Source organism: Culex quinquefasciatus, chromosome 2 (assembly GCF_015732765.1).
Source record: "Culex quinquefasciatus strain JHB chromosome 2, VPISU_Cqui_1.0_pri_paternal, whole genome shotgun sequence".
Taxonomy (NCBI): domain Eukaryota; kingdom Metazoa; phylum Arthropoda; class Insecta; order Diptera; family Culicidae; genus Culex; species Culex quinquefasciatus.
Window position 1 is genome coordinate 170,893,145 of NC_051862.1, and position 21,752 is coordinate 170,914,896.

The 21,752-nt window shown below is 33.9% G+C and overlaps 1 protein-coding gene across 1 annotated transcript in view; it reads right to left on the reverse strand.

The window, feature by feature from the left end:
* Positions 1-467: 467 nt before the first annotated feature.
* Positions 468-21,752, reverse strand: part of LOC119766396 — a 48,532-nt gene continuing 27,247 nt past the window's right edge. Inside the window, exon 3 of the mRNA XM_038250912.1 lies at positions 468-699. Within this exon, the coding sequence (XP_038106840.1) occupies positions 584-699 (116 nt within the window). The 3' untranslated portion in view covers positions 468-583. The remainder of the gene's footprint in view (positions 700-21,752) is intronic.

Consider the following 21,752-nt stretch of genomic DNA (forward strand, 5'->3'; position numbering starts at 1 on the left):
TGCAACAGCCAACTGCCAAAATTGTGTGTGGCAATGTATTCAACTATCTAGTTTACATTTTATGTCTGTTTGATTCTCGTGTCGAAAACGAAATTGGTCCACCGGATTACGGTGGTAAAAATACGAGTTTTCGAGTTCGTTTCGCAACAAAAAAAAGGACGAAATGTTATGCTCACCGGTTGACTGCGTATTTCTGACCTGGCCGGGGAGAGTCAAGTCGTCGTCGTCGACTCCACTGGTGGGAATTGCGAAGGAATAAAATGTGATAACTTTGCCGTTTTTATATTGTAATTTTGGGATTTGAGTTTATTTGTATTTATGATTATGAAAATTGGTTTACATCTCTCATAACACCTCGTGTTCTCGCCGTCCCTGGGACCTGCTGCCACACCTGCCGGTACAAGGTTGTCCTTTGGCAACAACGACTGTTGCGAAGGATTCGACTGTGTGTCGTGTGATGATCCCTTGGTACTTTATTTAGATTTCAACGCCATGTGTATGCTAAGCTGCTTCCACCTGGCAACACTCCCTGTGACGACCAACCTTCTCCGGGTCCCTGGGATGGTAAGCTCTCCAAAGCGAGTTATACTTTGGTTTGGATGGATTCGGAGGTTGTTATTTGGAATAACATCGGAGACGCCTTTTGGAAGATCGTAAAGTAGAAGGATCTGCGGAGCTTAGACAACAGGTCTACGGACTCTGGAAAGTGTGATTGGGTTTGAAAGGCAGGGAAGAGTTTTATAGATTAGAGTTTAAAATGTTTTCATTGGCTCACTAAAAATTCCATTTGCGATATTGGAAAACAATAATCCTGGTCGTTCAAATAATGCACTTTTAAGACTTGATTGAATAGACCTCCAACAAAAATTTGAGACAGCGAATGATATTCGAAACACAAACGGACTACCAACAAACTAATTTAATCTACTTTACCTTATTAACTTATCATTAAATATCATCAAACCAATTTCCCAAGCAAAAAAAAAAGAAACAACAAAACAAAAAAAAAGAAACAACAAAACAAAAAACAAAACATTCAAAAAAACAACAAAATAACAAAACAACAAAACAACAAAACAACAAAACAACAAAACGAGAAATTAAAATTTATGATATTTATCACTCAAAAAGAACAGTCCAGACTCGATTATCCGAAGCCTCTATTATCCGAAGTTTCGATTATCCTAAGGTTTGTAATGGACTTCGGATAATCGAATCATGACCAAAAAAATTGTGTTTTCAAGTTTTTTTTTTAATTTTTTATTGGAGTTCTGCGACCTCATTTTAGTCAAATTTAAATGTATGATTGCCTTTTGAATTTAAAAATTGATTTTTTTATCTGTTATCACTGCCATTTAGGCCGCCATCTTGGATTTTAAAATTCTAAATCATTTTAGAGTAGTTTATGGGTCATATCATGAGTCATGGTCGAGCTTAGGGACCATAAAAATATGACATAAAAAAATCGTGATTCGATTATCCGAAGATTTGATTATCGGAAATGAAATATTTCCGAGACCTTCTGATAATAGAGTCTGGACTGTACTGATACTGGTGATGAAAATGCAGAAAGAATATTTTAGATTAATTGGTACTTTTTCGACGCTTGGCGTTGCAAAAGAAAAGTATTTCAAGTTACCACTTTGTATTATACTGTTATTAATTCATGGAATTGCTTTATCCTTCTTTTCAACTGATTTATCTTAGCCAGATCCATAATAAATTGAGTACCAGAGTCACACTTAGGTCTATGTTTTCAGATATTGTTAAGGCTGTTAACAACTTTGGAATAGGATTTTGAAATATGTTTCTTTAACTAATACGAATGTGCATCAAAATTTTCTCATTTCTGTTCTATTAAAAAGTTAAAAAATCCCCTCTGTCCGCCTCTGTCCCAGTCTTAACTGTTGCAAAAAATTGCACCATCATCACGGTGACGGACCATGGCAGCCAAGTCTCTTCTCTCCTGCACGAAAGAATAAACTCACACACACAATTGGAAAACTACACCTGAGGGAGATTAAAATATACCAAAGTTGTGTGGAACGCTGGAAAACTGCTACCGGAGACCCCCAGGCCCTGGTGGCCCAAGATTGTGGCATCATATTGAAGGCATCAGAGCGGGCCCACCTCCTGCCCAAGCTGGAAGACTTTTGGAGCAGGTTCAAGCAAGCCGAAGTTCTGGGGTGCCTATAGAGGTAGGATGTTGTTCCACCGTCAGAAAGAGAGAGAGAGAGGAGAACCAAAGAAACAACATTCAGTGCCCGAGGTGTCGTCTGATAGCAGCCTGCCTGCTCGGAGTTGTTCCTGTGTATACAGCATAAAACGTTAAATAAACAACTTATGAAACTTAAACGAGCTGGAATGGATGAGAAAATGCTGTTTGATCATTACACAAGGCTCAGGCAAAGGAACGAGAAAGTGCCCTGGCGGTACACAAAACTTTCCCAGGCTACAAAGATTCTGGATTGACAGGTACGTTGACGATATTGAATTTAAAATTCGTTTCAAAGTTTAGCAACGAGCAGGCTCCATCAAAAGCATCAATTTTCGAGCTGGAAGGTAGCAGTGAAGGTACACACTCATAAATATCAATTTCAAATGAGGCATGCATTTTGCACCACTCTAGGGCGTGCAAGTTTTTGCAATTAAGTTTTCAATTGAGATGCGTTTTTCATCTTGATATTTCTCTAGTTTATGCAAATACTTTGAAAATTGAAAATGTGTCATCAAAGTTTATCCGAGCTTACATTTGTGTATCTGCTCTCCGTTTATCATTGAACACGATGTATGCCAAATACCGTAACTAACATTCGTTTGAACAAAAATGTTATCAGCATCAGAAACAGAGCCGTTTTTGTTCCAGTACATACCGAATAGATGTACCAGTACTCGTTCTAACTGAAATTTCCTGGCTTTTTTTCCTCCTCCTCCCATGGGACGACTCCAAGCTGCCGATTGCTCTGCTCACAATCAAATGCCTCAATCCAATTTTCGTTGATTGCTGGCAGGCTGCGCTGAATGCGGGTGGAAGGATAGATTTTTTTCGATTTTTTTTTGTAACCATCGGTGGAGGATTCTGGTTAAAAATGGCATTACATAATTTTGCATTATTTGATTTCTAAATAAATAAGTAAATTTATCAACCATAATGTATGATAATTTTTTGAAGACCTTCATAATCAACTAATAAATAATTCTGATTCTGCAGAGAACTTTTTCAGACTATAAGAGTAACATTAAATGTAGAATTTTGGATTCAATCATTCAAAATTGAAGAGAGATATTGTTGATTGATAGGTATCATGTGCTTTTTCGAACAGAAAAAGCATTTGTTTCTGTTTAAAATTTTATCCTTTAATGGAAAATAGCTTGAAATTTAAAACTTTTTGAAAATCAAACTTTCAATGCGATTTTTATGAACATAATACAGCAATTCCAGTTGAAAAGAGCCTAAACCGAAAAAAAAATCCTTGGCCAAAATAATTAGACACGTATTTTTTTGTTTGGCCATTAGGGTGACCTACATCGTGCTAGGGTGGTTCAAAAAATGGAAATTTTCGTCATTTTTCGCAAAAACCTCTTTTTCCAAAAAATCATATGTCCGCGCCATTGCATCCGATTTTAGCTGTCTTAGACGCAAAAGAAAGGTGATGAGTTTGGCTATTTGGGAAAAATAGTAAGAAGTTTCAAAAATCTAGCTTAACATTTGAAAAAGTCGTATGAAAACTTAAAATGGCGTTTTGACCGTGTCTGGACCAAAGAGCCTATGTCTGAAAATATTTTTATCGGATTCCTCGGAAAATTTCACATAACATATCAAAAAATTGGCGATGTCGAACCGTACGTTTCGGAGATATGATTTTTTGAAAATAAAAACTGAGTTTTCGACGCACCACGCGCAAAAACGGGAAAATGACGAAATCGGCAAAAAAATATTTTTTTCACTAAAACTGCGATAACTATACAATTTCAGCGATGTTTGGGTATCAAAATTTTTGTAATTGAAAGACGCAACTTTTGGTACCATTACATCTATAGGTCATTGCTGAAATTTTAAAGTTATCGCAGTTTTAGTGGAAAAAGTTGATTTTTTGCCGATTTCGTCATTTTCCCGTTTTTGCGCGTAGTGCGTCGAAAAACTCAGTTTTTATTTTCAAAAAATCATATCTCCGAAACATACGGTTCGATATCGACAATTTTTTTTGAATATTATGTGAAATTTTCCGAGGCATCCGATAAAAATATTTCCAGACATAGGCTCTTTGGTCCAGACACGGTCAAAACGCCATTTTAAGTTTTCATGCGACTTTTTCAAATATTAAGCTAGATTTTTGAAACTTCTTACTATTTTTCCCAAATAGTCAAACTCACCACCTTTCTTTTGCGTCTAAGACAGCTAAAATCGGATGAAATGGCGCGGAGATATGATTTTTCGAAAAAAGAGGTTTTTGCGAAAAATAACGAAAATTTCCATTTTTTGAACCACCCTTGCACGATGTAAGTCACCCTAATGGCCAAACACAAATATAGGGGTCTAATTATTTTGGCCAAGGAACCCCTAGAAAAATTTTGAGCCCGATCGGAGAACTTTATTTCGGTTATGGCTCTTTTCAAATGGAATTGCTGAATAATTATAGTTCAAACATAAAGCAGGAAAATGCATCAGAAAAGTTGATCAGTTAAATCGTTTTCAAAGTCCATTAACATTTTGGATTTCTATATGTACAAAGTGACAATTTTTTCCATTTTTCTTGTATTTTCAAAATACAATGTTTTCCGAAAATGCAAAACATGTAAGCTGTTGCAATGTGGGTATGAAGCGATCGGGAATTTTTCTAAACATTTCCGTAGAATTTTTTTGTTTCAGAATCCATTATTAAATGATCGGTAATTTTTCATACAATTCGATAGAAATAATACAAAGTTTTAAATTTCCACAAGGCCACGTATTTTAGTGTTTAACGATATAAGTATCAATCAATCGGGAAGTTTAAACGTTTTCTCATTTCTCACAAGACTACAATTTTTTCAACAAATTACTCAATTTTGTTGTTGTTGCAGTATGATTTCAAATATTCTAGATTTTTTTTTTATAATTTTAAACGTAATAATAAAATTTGCGAGTACATTGATTATTTTTCCATGATTATAAATTACGACCTTTCAAGAAATATCTACAATTTCAGTTAAGTGCTTTTTTAAAAATACGTAGCGAATTAAAAATTCTTCAGAAAATACTTTAAAAGTGTTTTAAAAATTCTCGATCAATTGATATCCATTTGCAACAAGGTTGATGCAAATATTTTCTTGAAGTTTAACATAATCTTTATAATATATTTGCAACGGCATGTCTAAAAATTTGAGTATTGATTCGGAAATACGTTACTAAATGAACATTTTGAGTATTTTGCTTTCTAAATAAATGCAAAAATCCAAATCATTTGATGCGAAATCACCCGTACGTTTTTGGAAATTCGTAGTTTTCTAAAATTTCAAGTATTTTGAAATAAAAAAATATTTTTAATTCAAAATTAAGGAAAAATTTCCGATCTTTTGACATGCATAACGTAATAACTGAAATATAGATTTTTTTATATTTTTTTTATGAAAATGTTGAGTTTGAATACGACCTATTTTTTGGTTCACTCATAATTCCAAAAAACTGTATTTTTCTTCGAAAATAATGCAATATATAATAATAAGTCTACTGCCATTTATCGTAACTCAATTTTTTTTTATGAAGGGTTATTTCCTGGGAAATTAAATTTACTTATTAAATAAAAAAAATAGAAGGGTCTTTTTCATTAAGAACATTCGTTTGCAAATTTTGAAAATTTAGTATTTTGTAACTTTGCAGGACTATTTGTATGTGTGACCACAGTGATTCTCAACATTTTTTTTTATCAATACCCATATTTTTATTGTTTATTAGTTTCTATCAATAAATATAATCAAATAAAGAAGTCAAATTTATGTAGGAAATTTTCTCAAGAAAGAAAAAGCAAATGAATGCAAAACCTCACAAATATATTTTGTTCGAGTAAAAAAATCTTTCGAAAATTCTTCTTTTTTAAACATTCTCAGGAACTGCTCATTTTGAGTGGATCAGGAAACTCACATGAATTCTCTTTTTTTTTAATGCAAAATGCATTGACAGGCATGTAGGCACGTGAGTTTAAAATTAATTATTTCCAGCCTATAAACAATAAAAAACATGAATTTCTAGAAAGTCTATTGAAGCTGTCCGAACGAAAATGGCCATTTTTGAAGGCTAATATTTTTTTAGTAAAAAAACAAAAAAATGTGATGTTTTCGGTAAAATTTTATTTCCAAATGAAATGATGTACTTAGTTCCGACAAAAGGGAAAAAAAAATATAAATATTGCACAGGTAAAAAAACTGAAACAGTTGCCTTTCTTCAAACAGTTTGACGATCTTTCCCATACAAACTTCAAGGGCTTATAAGGAGGGGTTTCCGTGGTCAGAATGAGCTCAAATTTGGAATTTAGCCTAGTGATGAGTCAATCTTTGATTTCAGGGGGTAGCCTCTAAGAAAACTAGGATTTGGACCATCCAAATCTTCATTCCACCCTCTCTCCCCCCCCCCTCTCCCCACCAATCTTACCGGTTGAGAAACACTGTTCCACAAAGTGTAGAGCAGACAATTAAAAAAAATATTTCTACAGATTAAACGTTGAATCGTATAAAATCTAGGAGTTCCAAATCCAAAGCTCCTTCTAACTCCTAGCCGAACCCAAACTACAACCAAATGACAAACTACTCATTGAATGCTGGCCAGCACTGATAAATGATCCCGGCGACACAACGCACGACGGTCACATACATTAGGGAGGGACCAACGAAGAAGAAGAATAAGAAGAAAAAAAAGTTACACACGACGAGAACGCGCCAAATACCCAGCTCAAATTGACTAAATTTGAATAAATAAAGCATAAATTGGACACAATAGGGACAGCAAGCGCAAGATGACGATGATGAAGATGGGGAAGGTGGGTCCGGAATTGAGCGGGGTGGGGTGGGAAAAGGAAAAAAGGAAAAAAAGGACAACAGTAACAACAACAACAAAAGCACACACAAAAGAAGATTCGAAAATGTGTAGAAAATGGATATCATATATTTGCTTCTTCCCCCCCTGATTTCCCTCCCGTACAGATAAGGTGAATGCGTCGTACATGACTAGCAGAAGTTTTGCAAAACGAAACCAGATCCTCTGCTAAGAGGGGTTGTTTTGCCTCCTTACTACCCTAACCTACCCTTTCTCGCATCAAACCCCCCAACGGTTAGTTGGGAACAAGACGACGACTCTTGTTTTTCGGTCGAATCATCCCCCTCTGCGCTGCTGGTCGCTTGTGGACCACGACAAAAGCTTTCTTTAAGGGTGTGAGGGAGGTGAAGAAGGGTGACGAAAGGAAGAAAAGCTGGAAGTTACCGAGAAAAATGAACATAAATAAAGCGAATCATAAATATATTTATACCACCGCTTCTTTCAATATTGCTTCGGTACGGGATTTCGGCGAACGAAGCGTATCGAAGCGTTCCGATGCATTGGGCGGGAGGTGTTAGGATGGTTCACAGAAAAAAAATGCAGATCTTTTGTGTAATGCTAACAAAAGTTGAAAACATTTTACTTCTCTCACGTCATTTTGATGAATTTCTTTTTGTTTGATAATTCTCAAAATTTTAATTAAAACCTTCAATATTTTAAACAAAGACGGTTAAAAAAACTTTTCGAAAAAAAATTGACAGTTTGATTCCTAAACAAAACAAACCATCCACATTAACGACCCCCGGGTCTTTTGTGGTCTCTATTGCAAGTTCCTGCTCGAACCATGGAGTCCGAAGGCTTGAATGGGGAGGGCACCCAAACCTCTTTCTACTCCAAGGAACCTTCCACCCCAGTGTTTGAACTGACGACCTTTGGATTGCGAGTCCAACCACCGCCAGCGATTCCACCGGAGCAGGCGTGTTGTTTGTACTTATGGCATGGAGACGATTCCTACACCTGGAATGACTTGACGGCCTAACAACCAAGGCCGGGACCGACATTTTACTTCCTCATCCGATGGAAGGTTGGAGCAGATGGGAATCGAACCCAGAATCATCCGCTTACAAAGCGAACAGCGTAACCATTCGGCCACGCACTGCCAGTTTGATTCCTATAAAAACTAATTTTCTGAAGTTTTGAGGTATCAAAAGAACAAAATTGTGTATTTATTGTTAATGAACCTTAATCGTGCAAAAAAATAAATGTCAAAATTGAAATTTTCTAATCTAATCTAATCAATTCTGTTCAAATCCTAGAGCAGCCACCATTCTTTCAGAAGCATCATGGAGGATGTTGAGGTGATTACATCCAACATCCTTCTTTTCTAAACTGCCAGGCCAACTGCGTACAGTTAACCGCAAATATGATTAGTTGAAGAGGATTGAGTTTGAGCATGGAATCAACATTTTCTGATCAATCTCAGATTTGGTAGCTCCAAACAAGCAAGAATCCTGATTTCCATTCAATCGGACCACACCCTCCTTTTTGGTACCACCCCAAAGTTTTGATTTTTTCTTTAAAAACAATCGAAAAACTTCAATTTTCAAACTTGATAGTGTCTATTTTCCAACTACATAGTGTTTTTGTGGGTATTGCTTTCATGAAAACTAATTGTTTGATTTACACTCAGAGCGCATAATTTAACATGAGTTTTAACTCATCCAGCGTGTTTCTGGGAATTTTACACATGAACAACTTTTTATCTGAATGCTTTTTGCACGAAAGATATCAATTCAATTGAATTTGAAGGTTAGAATTTAAAATAACCTTAAAAATGTCCCCGTGAGTACGCGTGTAGATTAGTATCAGAGCAATATCCTGCCTAATAGAGGGTTTTATTCTTTAAAAAATCAGTTTCTTGAGAACGAACTCTGAAGTAAATTGTATTTATGTAATTTAAATTGTTTCACTTTAGAAAAAAACAAACAAATTTTATTACAATACTTAGAACATTTGTTGAAAATGTGCAAAACTTTTGTTTGGGTAAATTATTTTTGAGAAAAAGTTTATTTTATTGGATTTAAAGAAATTAACCAGCTTTGAAGTTTTCGTGTCATAGGAAAAGTTGCTGGAAATAAAAGTTATTGTATTGAATGGGTTGAAAATTAGGGTGGTTCACTGTTAGGATAGTTTAAGATTTTTTATTTTTTTAGGTATACTTTTAAGATTTTTTTTTCTCTTTTAGAAAATTGTTGAGCATGCCTGTCTAAGCTGATTTTATGCAGACACTTACTTTTTTTAAAATGCTATCCCTAATAAATCAGTGTGCCTAACAACTAATTCCCCATATAGTGACAAATTATTTGTGGTATAGTGAACTATACCACAAATAGTTTTCACTATATAGGAAATTAGTTGTTAGGCACACCGATTTTATAAGGGATGCCTCTTTCTTTGACTTATTGTTTGAAAGCATCAAAGCAATCTCATAAAAATTATTAAAAATTAAGATTTAGAGGAATGTGATGTTCTGAGCACTCAAAATATTGGACTTATTAGTTAAACACGTTACTTAATCCATCTTTAGGTGGTTGGTGCCTTCCTCACATTCATATAGCGAATATACCACACAGCCTCAAAAATTTGTATAAATAAAACTTATTTTTATCAAAATATCTGAGATCCGGCCTCAAAAAAAGTTTATTAAAAACACTAAAGTACTTATTACTTTTGATATGGTCGTCAGATCTTCAATCTTTTGGGCACGTTGGAAAGGTATTTTGATTACCTATCCAACGATGGGTCGCATGATAGATCCGGACAACTTTTCCATCAAAATATTTTAGATCCGGCCTCAAAAAAGTGTATAAATAATACTTAAGTGCTCATAACTTTTGATGGGGTTGTCAGATCTTCAATCTTTTGGACGCGTTGGTAAGGTCTTTCAAATACCTTTCTAACAATATGTAGCATGACGGGTTTTCTTACAAAAACCACCCTTTTTTACAATATTTCAAACTCTAGCCAAATCGTTTTTTAGCATAACTTTTGAAGTACTTTTCCAAACTTCATAATATTAACTAGGGTCATGTGGGGCAACGAGACGGATCGAATGAAAACGGTCCAAATCGGTTCAGCCAGTCCGGAGTATGTGTGCATATTTTTCGGAGCACGGACTCACATCCAGACACACGCACAGACATTTGTTCAGAATTTTATTCTGAGTCGATAGGTATACGTGGAGGTGGGTCTACGAGGTCGAATAAAGAAGTTCATTTTTCAAGTGATTTTATAGCCTTTCCTCATTGAGGTGAGGAAGGCAAAAAATCTTTTTTACGGGTTGAATCCCATTTAAAGTTCAAATGCAAAGCGCCAGCTCCTGTTACGTCCAATCAAGCTCTTAATTAGGATTTAGGCTCAGTATGCCCACCGGAACAAACTCCTGAATGCCCGCCAAAAAGTCATTTTTGTTTCACCCTAGTGTTAGAGTTTACTGGTACACGGAAGAATAAATTGAGCAGGGGAAGGAAAAAAGTTACAAAATAACCTTCGAGTTGTAATTTCAGAAATCTGAAAATATATTTAAAAAAGTTGAGAAATTTTCACACAGGTATTTTTTTCGAGATATTTGATAATATAATTGCATCTTTTTTACCTTGAAATGGCAATGTTTTTAACTAATAAGTCCATTTTTTCCTTAGCAAAATGTTTCATTTTGAGTGCTCAGAACATCACATTCCTCTAAATCTTAACTTTTAATAATTTTTAAGAGATTGCTTTGATGCTTTCAAGCAATAAGTCAAAGAAAGAGGTATAGAATATAAAAAAAAGTATTGATCCTTGCACTGTAACTTGGATTTAGCCCGCACTTTTTTTTCGCACTTTGGCAGCAAGAGTTCAAAAAGCTAGGCAACCACGTTTTGTTTATTTACATTTCCAGTCGCAGTTTCCACCAAACTGAACTTTTAGCACTTTAAAAGTGCGATTGACAGGTGAAAACGAGCCAGCAACCTCGGCTCGCTTTGATCATTTTTGAGGAAAATTTACATTTCCCAAGGCAGTTTGACAAGTCGCAATAGTGCGATCGATAGCAATAATATAGTGCGAAGTCCATGTTAGTGGGAATTGCGCAATAAGTGTCTGCACAAAATCAGTTTAGACAGTTTCACACCGTTGGAATTAGTCAGCTGTTGAAAGGTACCCCATATCTCAGCTTAGGTTAATTACTGCACTGATATTTTTGCCAAAACAATCCAATAAATGAAATGTAATGAAACTACAATTTACATTTCAGTAGGGCCGATTAAATTGATGTGGCCAATTTGAAATGTATGTCATATTTTTAGTAATTAGGAAATATATTTTTTGGGAGTTGAAAAAAATCGATCACGTTGAACTTTCAAACATTCCCTAGTAACATTTTAGGTTTTAAGTAGGCCATAAAAGCCTTTTTAGGCCGTATGAGGGTTTTCAGAACCATGATAAAACCTGTAAGTTTAAAAATGTTACTAGGGTTTAAAATGTTGATTTCCAAGAAATCAACGATTGAAAATTCAAGTTCAATTGGGTAGAACTTAAAAAAATCTTATCTTTGGTGTTATTTTTCTATGTTGTAGAGAATTTTCTCAGCCTTTCAAATATGTTTTTTCATGAAGAAGAGTTTTAACTTTACAACTTAAATAGGCTTTTATGGCCTGCTTAAAACCTAACATGTTAGTTGGAAATTCAATCAGCAAGACAATTTCGTTGAATAATTGAACTAAAAAATGGCTTTAATTACAAACGCACGTTATCAAAATTTGACAAAATTTTGTTGCGATTTAGAATTATTTTTTGATTATTTTGTGTGCGTTTTCGATACATTCTTAAAAACACTATTATTTCAAAAAATCATAACTCATAACCAAAAACAAAACGTCCATCATACTCTATAGCTTAAAAATGGCAATTCTTGTCTGCTGAAACAGATTAAAAATTAATCAAATTCAAGGAGGTAAAGTTGTTGAAAATTGATTTTTTGTGATACAATGTTATGTAAAAAAACGGATTATTTTACAGAGTAACAACTTGTTTCTCAAAACTTCTTATCATAACATACATCTTTCCTTCAGACACCAAATCGATCAGAAAATCCCTTTTAGAGTTAGAGATTTTAGAATGTTTTCATAGCATTTTTGTATGGACAGCCCCCAAATTTGTATGGAGACTTGTATGAAGAAACTCATAATGCAAAATGGCTTTATGGTGAGGGAACAGTAGACAAAGTTTCTAACGAATCAAAATAATAAAATCAGGATTTTTTGCGGAATTCGTGATCTGGGACAAATATGTCCCCTCAGTATAAAGTTTCACGCAAATCTAAGAGAGAGGTCGGGCATTTTTTCAGATTTCGTGTGAGTTGGCGGGGATATACTTTTATGGTTTTTTTTTTTTTCAAAACATTGTCAAAATTTGCAGTCGAGCACTCAAAAATCACAAGAAAAGTTTTTAGTCAGAATATGAGTAATAACTGATGGTATATTAGGTATCCACAAAAAAAAAATGAAAGGCAACCGTCATCGTTAATCAAGAAAATTAAATACTACGGGTTTCCGCTGTTATTTTGATCAACAAATTACAAATAAATAAAAAGTACTGAACCACCCTAATGCCACTGTTTGTACTGCCAATTGCTTCTCCACTGATACACACACTTACACTGTGTCCCCTTTCGGTCGGGTGTATTACTTATTTTATGCTGCGTTGCTTTGCTTCTACGAGGAGCCGAGGATGCCGAGCTTTCCTTTCGTAGAGCTTCTGAGCTGACAGCTTAGCAGCGTTGCATAGCCGGATCGTATTGGCTGGGTGTACGACTGATACCGATACTGAACCAACTGGAAGGAAATCAGACGCACGGAATCAGTCTTCTTCGACGCGATGCTTAGCAATGATGTGTGTCGAAAGATTTCGTCTGGGTGGTTGGGGGGCAGAAGAATAGGGGACAACTTTCTGGTGACGGTGAATATTTGTTTGTTGAACAGCAACAACAGCTGTGCAGAAGCTCAGTTTAGTTGTTGGGGGGAACTTTGCAATCTGGCACGTTTTTATGACGTTTGTAGATCTGACAAGTTTTTTTTAATGTTAAATTTGTTCCATGCAAAAAATAATCTTGTTTTGTGTTATTTTTGGAGAAATGTAATAATTTAAAAAAAAAATATTTAATAATCTATAAACCCTTTCACAAATAATTCGATACAATATTTTCCAGTATGTACATTTCCCAGAGGTCCCAACTCTGGCGCAAACAAGCTTCTGGTTGTCGATACACTCCACTGGAAGCTGGCTGGCTGATACACATTGATTTCTGCTGGGAATCGCGACTACCCCCCACCAGCTCCAGTGATGACAGATCAAGGGGACGTGCAGCGGGCGCGGATGCCGAATTCACAGTTCGCCGTATGCGCCGGATGTTGCACGTGGGTGTACTCCAACTGTGCCCTGGAACTGTCACGGTCGCTTCTTCTACATACCGCACCAAATGTTACTGCTGTTTTCTGTGTCAGACGTGAGGGTGGGCGGCGCTGCTGCTAGTAAGCAACTTCAAAATGATATCTTTTGGGTAAAATAGTGGGTGTAAGGGAAAGCAGAACCTTGGGCAAGTTTTTGTCAACAGTTGGGTTATTTTTTGCATATTCAGTTTTTTTTTGTATCTTTCGTTTCCCTTTTACGAAGAATTAATTTGATGTTTGTTTAAGAAAAAAAAAAAAAGAAATCGTTCTGAACGTCAGTTGAACTTATAATTCAAATTTATAAATAATTATAATTCAGAACGATTTCAAAACGTAGAAAACTCTTCGTCGCATTCCCCATCCTTCTGTTTTCAATTTCCTGCTCCCGGGAAGACATCCTCCAACTGGGTGTAGCCGTAGGTATACGTGGGAGGAAGCATCCTTTATATTTCCTCCCCAGACATTCGGCATCAACTCTTTGCTCTGCTACTGCTCCTTTGACTGCCACTGAAACAAAGACCCCCTGAACCATGAAAATATTAAATTTCATCTTTTCGTCCATCAGGTTTGTTTTTGCTTCAATTCTTTCTTCACGTCCCACCTCGCGTTTTGGATTGCGAGCAATGTTTCTTACATTTTCCCTGTTTTCTTGTTTTTGTTGTTGTGTTCAAAAGGAAAAACTGATTCCCTTCACTGCTCCCCAGTTGAATGTGTGTGTGTTTGTGCCGGTCGATGCACTGAAGCATACCCGATATGGAAGCTACTCGAGGAATGTGTTCGCTTCGTTGCGATTGGCCCACACACACATGCAAACACACATGTTGGATTGTGTTTGCCGAGTAGAATGGCAACAAAAAAGTGGCACTCTCTGACGATGTTCGACACTCCTGAGAAATGTTTATTATGCTTTGCAAGCAGGAATTTTGCAACGGGATGCCTATGGACGTGACGAGATATGAGAAGGAGAATATTTACAAATGTTGAAACAATGCACTTCAAAGGATTCCAAAGTGGTTATTGATCAATGAAGTGCAAAGTTATTTGTGTCAATGTTATGTGCAGTAATGTCTCGAAAACTTCGAAGTAATGCAGAGTTCAGATTGACATTTGTATCCAGTCCTAAAATTGCAAAATTTAGAAAATTTTATTCCAACTTGAAAAACTAAAAACTAAAAACTAAAAACTAAAAACTAAAAACTAAAAACTAAAAACTAAAAACTAAAAACTAAAAACTAAAAACTAAAAACTAAAAACTAAAAACTAAAAACTAAAAACTAAAAACTAAAAACTAAAAACTAAAAACTAAAAACTAAAAACTAAAAACTAAAAACTAAAAACTAAAAACTAAAAACTAAAAACTAAAAACTAAAAACTAAAAACTAAAAACTAAAAACTAAAAACTAAAAACTAAAAACTAAAAACTAAAAACTAAAAACTAAAAACTAAAAACTAAAACTAAAAACTAAAAACTAAAAACTAAAAACTAAAAACTAAAAACTAAAAACTAAAAACTAAAAACTAAAAACTAAAAACTAAAAACTAAAAACTAAAAACTAAAAACTAAAAACTAAAAACTAAAAACTAAAACTAAAAACTAAAAACTAAAAACTAAAAACTAAAAACTAAAAACTAAAAACTAAAAACTAAAAACTAAAAACTAAAAACTAAAAACTAAAAACTAAAAACTAAAAACTAAAAACTAAAAACTAAAAACTAAAAACTAAAAACTAAAACTAAAAACTAAAAACTAAAAACTAAAAACTAAAAACTAAAAACTAAAAACTAAAAACTAAAAACTAAAAACTAAAAACTAAAAACTAAAAACTAAAACTAAAAACTAAAAACTAAAAACTAAAAACTAAAAACTAAAAACTAAAAACTAAAAACTAAAAACTAAAAACTAAAAACTAAAAACTAAAAACTAAAAACTAAAAACTAAAAACTAAAAACTAAAAACTAAAACTAAAAACTAAAAACTAAAAACTAAAACTAAAAACTAAAAACTAAAAACTAAAAACTAAAACTAAAAACTAAAAACTAAAAACTAAAAACTAAAAACTAAAAACTAAAAACTAAAAACTAAAAACTAAAAACTAAAAACTAAAAACTAAAAACTAAAAACTAAAAACTAAAAACTAAAAACTAAAAACTAAAAACTAAAAACTAAAAACTAAAAACTAAAACTAAAAACTAAAAACTAAAAACTAAAAACTAAAAACTAAAAACTAAAAACTAAAAACTAAAAACTAAAAACTAAAAACTAAAAACTAAAAACTAAAAACTAAAACTAAAAACTAAAAACTAAAAACTAAAAACTAAAAACTAAAAACTAAAAACTAAAAACTAAAAACTAAAAACTAAAAACTAAAAACTAAAAACTAAAAACTAAAAACTAAAAACTAAAAACTAAAAACTAAAAACTAAAAACTAAAAACTAAAACTAAAAACTAAAAACTAAAAACTAAAAACTAAAAACTAAAAACTAAAAACTAAAAACTAAAAACTAAAAACTAAAAACTAAAAACTAAAAACTAAAAACTAAAAACTAAAAACTAAAAACTAAAAACTAAAAACTAAAAACTAAAAACTAAAAACTAAAAACTAAAAACTAAAAACTAAAAACTAAAACTAAAAACTAAAAACTAAAAACTAAAAACTAAAAACTAAAAACTAAAAACTAAAAACTAAAAACTAAAAACTAAAAACTAAAAACTAAAAACTAAAAACTAAAAACTAAAAACTAAAAACTTAAACCTACTCAAAGGGTTCGTACCGCCCATCCGTCACGAGATACAACAAAAAAACGGACCTACCTCGGATTCGTCATCAGGCACAAAAGTTACCCGCAAATCGAAGACAGGTGGTCGGGGCAATTTTTCCCGATTTCGTGTGAGTTGGTAGAGAATTACCCATAAACTTAAATCTTTTGTTTTGATTTTTTAGAGGTAAATTTTAATAAAATAGTTTTGTCTGCTGATATGGATATGAATTGCTACGAATTAATCAGAATCATGAAGAAGAATGTTTAAAAAATTCTATGCTATATAAATAAATTTTGATGTTTTATGCACTTAATAAAATAAATTCTCAAAATCAATTAAATTATTATTTCATATAATGGCAATGCAAAGTCTACCTTTATTTGCTTTTGTATTTAAATAATAGAGTTTTGCAGCCTGTGTTCTGTTCAACATGTTTTAAATTATGTTTTGTTTTTAGTTGTACAAAAACCCGGCCTGTATAAACTCATGGTGGTTAGCACTTAATAAATTTTAATTATCACGCAAAATTGAGCAATTCAAACTAGCATTTGCATGTCAACGATAGTCATAGTTATTTTACCGGTAACTGTTAAGTAAATCCCACGAAATTACAGCATCACCCGTGGTGTAGAGAGTGGATATTTTTCCAACTAATTAAACATGCTATAAATACAATTATTATGGCACATCATAATTCATACGTCACCGCCGCAAATGGCACCGCGTTTGCTTTGGTTGCTGCAAATTACATTCATACCACACTCATCATCGTCATCATCATCATTGTAGTGTACCACATTTCATTTGGGCTCCACACTCCCCGAACCTCCTCTGCATAATTCATTCCATCACCGAGTTGATCTGCCGCCGCCGCCATTACTCATCTCCGGCGTTCGCGCGATGGTTGTCACTTTCATTAGCCCCTTATTACACCGTCATCATGTCACGTTTTAATTAGGTACCGTTTGTATTATTAGTGCTACACGACACACACATACACACACATTGCCACTACAAATCTCTCACTTACCAACGCACACATACACGTGCAAACATCGAAACTTCAGTCAAATTTAAGCCCCTCACCCCCCCCTCCCCCCCTCGTACTTCATTTTAGCCCAAAAAATTAGACAGCCAAAGTGACATCAATTCAGGTAAGTGTAGCAATTATTCTCCCCCACGTCCTCTCCCTTCATTTTCCAGTGGTCCGGGAGAGAAGGAGGTTGGTATCAGACTTTCAGAAGTGAGTGTATCACAAATTATGGCGAAAGTGCGCCCCCAATCTACCCCACCCAACTTTACCATATCTGGCACACAATCAAATTTAATTGTTCTGCTTGCTTTGGATTCTTGTCAAAGGACTTCTTCTGGCTGTGTCGATGGGTGGGAAAATTGTTGGGAGGGCAAGGAAATAAAAGTTATGTCACGCTAAATCATTTTGCAAATTTTACGGGCTGGTTTACCTCCTGCACAGGTGTTGTTTAATTGGAGCGAGTTGGGTTGGGGTGGTCATTTCTTTACCTTTATTTTCAGAATATTGGCTTTCGGCATTTTTTCAAACTTATTTTTCATTCTCTATTGTTTGTTTAAATCTAAAAAAAAAACTAATTTTGAACACATTTCCGACTTGTTTTGAACTATTTGTTTGGTTTAAAATATAAATTAAGAGCCATTGAACATAGTTTGTTTAATCATACCAATTGCCATATGGGTAATTCTCCGCCAACTCACACGAAATCGGAAAAAGTTGCCCCGACTCATCTTCGATTTGTGTAATACTTTGCCCTAAGGGGTAACTTTTGTACCTGATCACGAATCCGAGCTCCATTTCCATTTAACGGAGGGTTGGTACGACCCCTTTATTTTTGAAACATTCAAAATTAGACGTGTTTACAATAACTTGCAGCCTGAAATGGTGAAGATTTGGAAATTTGGTGTCAAAGGGACTTTTATGTAAAACTGAAAGCCCGATTTGATAAAAAAAACACACAGAAACAAGTTTTAAAACACTTACATTTTCCGTTACGAAACTTTAATTTTTTTTTCTCAAATCTATATTTACCCTGAAAGGTAAAATTTATTTTTTTTCGTTTAAAATCAATTCCAGCTTTGCTGTGTTATTTTTTTAGTTGTAGAAAGTTGTAGAACAGAAAATAACAAAAAAATTGTTATGAAAACATAAGGGGCTCGCTTGTAATCATCAAGAGTTATCGCGATTTAACGAAAAAAAAAAAGGTTTGAAAAAGTAACTTTTTGCGTTTCTCTTAGTGTCGTCGTTCGTGTCTGTCGCGGGTGACGATGAACGGACATGATCGGCACAACCAACTTTTTCACAACTTTTTTGTAAAATCGCGATAACTAGACACTTATTTATTTAAAAATATTTTTTGCCCGACCCCTCTTCGATTTGCGTGAAACTTTGTCCTAAGGGTTAACTTTTGTCCCTGATCACGATTCCGAGGTCCGTTTTTTGATATCTCGTGACGGAGGGGCGGTACGACCCCTTCCATTTTTAAACATGCGAAAAAAGAGGTGTTTTTCATTAATTTGCAGCCTGAAACGGTGATGGGATAGAAATTTGGTGTCAAAGGGACTTTTATGTAAAATTAGACGCCCGATTTGATGGCGTACTCAGAATTCCGAAAAAACCTATTATTCATTGAAAAAAAAACACTAAAAAAGTTTTAAAAATTCTTCCATTTTCCGTTACGCGACTGTAAAAATTTTTGGAACATGTAATTTCCAGGGAAATTTAATATACCTTTCAAATCTACATTGACCCAGAAGGGTCATTTTTTCATTTAGAAAAAAAAATCATTTTAAAATTTCGTGTTTTTTCTAACTTTGCAGGGTTATGTTTTAGAGTGTAATAATGTTCTACAAAATTGTAGAGCAGACAATTACAAAAAATTTGATATGAAAACATATGGGGTTTGCTTATAAACATCACGAGTTATCGCGCACGGGTCCCCCACAGACCGTTATTATGAAAAAAAAATTTCCACCCAAACCAATGATTGGACATGGTTCCTGGGACCATTATGCACCTCTGGGCCGAGTTTCAAAATATTTGCTGGCAGAAATTTCGAATACGGTCAGTTTTAGTGTTTCGAGTAGAAATGAAGGTGAAAACAAGGAAAACTAGATTGCACAATAATAACTTAAAATGGGGTGACTGTGAGCCAAGGGGTGACATTGTACCAATAAACGCATAAAGAATGCATTGATAAACTTGAATTTTATGTTAATTTATTTATTTGTAGACGGATTAATTTGGTCTATTTATGTTCCCACAAAGCAATTTGATGATATTGCTACGCTAATCTGCTTATTCTGTTTGAATAAAGCCTGTTGATTTAAAATTAAATTAATTAAAATAAATTTAAAATCTCCTGGAATCCTCCAAATTTGAAAATGATGCTCACATTTTTCAGTTCTAAATCAATTCCTACTGAAATCAATTAAAACAATCAAAATATTAGGGAAACAAATTTTGTGACGTGGCAAGTTTGTGACAGTGCAATCAATTAGAATAAAATTGTTCTTTTTGGTTTTAAATCGTTTACAAATTTCAACCTTACGAATGAAATCCGGAGAGTACTCCAGCTATCATTTAGCTCTTATATTTTTGTTGTCCTGTGTAATAATGATTTTACTTAGCAAAAGTTTAATGACACAACTTCCCACAGGATTAATATTTCAAACCAACCAATTATTTTTCATTATTTCGGTTATCGTCATAAAATAACATTTTATAATTGATTTAATTAATGTTGATACACTCATAGTTAGAATTCAATAGAACATATTGTTGATCATCAAGAACGTTCACTAATAATGTATACAACAAAACAAATCCTACTTCTGCCCAATGTGAAAACACAATAAATTTGTTAACAAGCCTGGAATATCTTATGAAAACATGAAAATAGTACAGTTAAATATCAAATCAAATCAAATTGTTCGCTCTACAACATTACCAGCCAAACCGGGGTGAGAGGCAACCACGTTTAACATTCTACCACCGAACCCGGTATAGTCAAGTATGTACTGGTGAAGTAAGTTTTCAATGTGACTTGTGTCCTAAAACTCTTGCGGGGTCAAACGGTAAGGCTTATGAAACTAAAGCTTTATATGTTTTTTTATTGTTTCGTACTTATTGAACTTTTTATGGCAGAGGACAACATTATCTAAGAACAATATTTGCAACGATTATACTTTGCAATTCAAGCTTATCGAGCTTGTTGTTAAGCTATCTGGCTATTATAAAATCGTAAAATTTGGTACAATGTCACCCCTTGGCTCAAAGTCACCCCATTTTAAGTTGTTTAGTTTTTTTTAAATATTAAGGCATAAACTTGTAAATAATATACTTAAGTCACTTCACTTAGGCTTAATCCGGCTAAGTCAGAGCTGTTAATCGTTTTTATATCATTCTGCTACATGTTAATACAATTTAAAACCATATCCAGTAATGTTTTGAAGTTAAAACATTGAAACTTTGATCTTTTTCTACGCATTTTACATGTGTTTTCACCTTAATTTCTACTCGAAACACTAAAACTGACCGTATTCGAAATTTCTGCCAGCAAATATTTTGAAACTCGGCCCAGAGGTGCATAATGGTCCCAGGAACCATGTCCAATCATTGGTTTGGGTGGAAATTTTTTTTTTCATAATAACGGTCTGTGGGGGACCCGTGATCGCGATTTTACGAAAAAAAGTTTTGAAAAAGTTGGTCGTTGTCGATCACTGGCCGTTCATCGTCACTCGCGACAGACACGGACGACGAAACAAAGAGAAACGCAAAAAGTAACTTTTTCAAAACTTTTTTTCGTAAAATCGCGATAACTCGTGATGTTTGTAAGCAAACCCCGTATGTTTATAAATCAAAATTTTTGTAATTGTCTGCTCTACAACTTTGTAGAATATTATTACACTCTAAAACATAACCCTGCAAAGTTAGAAAAAACACGACCTTTTAAAACGAAAAAAATTGTTCTTGATGAAAAAATGACCCTTTTGAGTCAATGTAGATTCGAAAAGTACATTAAATTTTCTTTTAAATTACATGTTCCAGAATTTTTTACAGTCGAGTAAAGGAAAATGGGAGAATTTTTAAAACTTTTTTAGTGTTTTTTTTTTCGATGAAAAAAACGTTTTTTTCGGAATTCTGAGTACGCCATCAAATCGGGCGTCTAATTTTACATAAAAGTCCCTTTGACACCAAATTTCTATCCTATCACCGATTCAGGCTGCAAATTAATGAAAAACACCTCTTTTTTCGCATGTTTAAAAATGGAAGGGGTCGTACCGCCTCTCCGTCACGAGATATCAAAAAACGGACCTCGGAATCGTGATCAGGGGCAAACGTTACCTCTTAGGACAAAGTTTCACGCAAATCGATGAGGGGTCGGGGCAACTTTTCCCGATTTCGTGTGAGTTGGTAGATAATTACCCATTATTATTATGATTATTATTATTATTATTTTC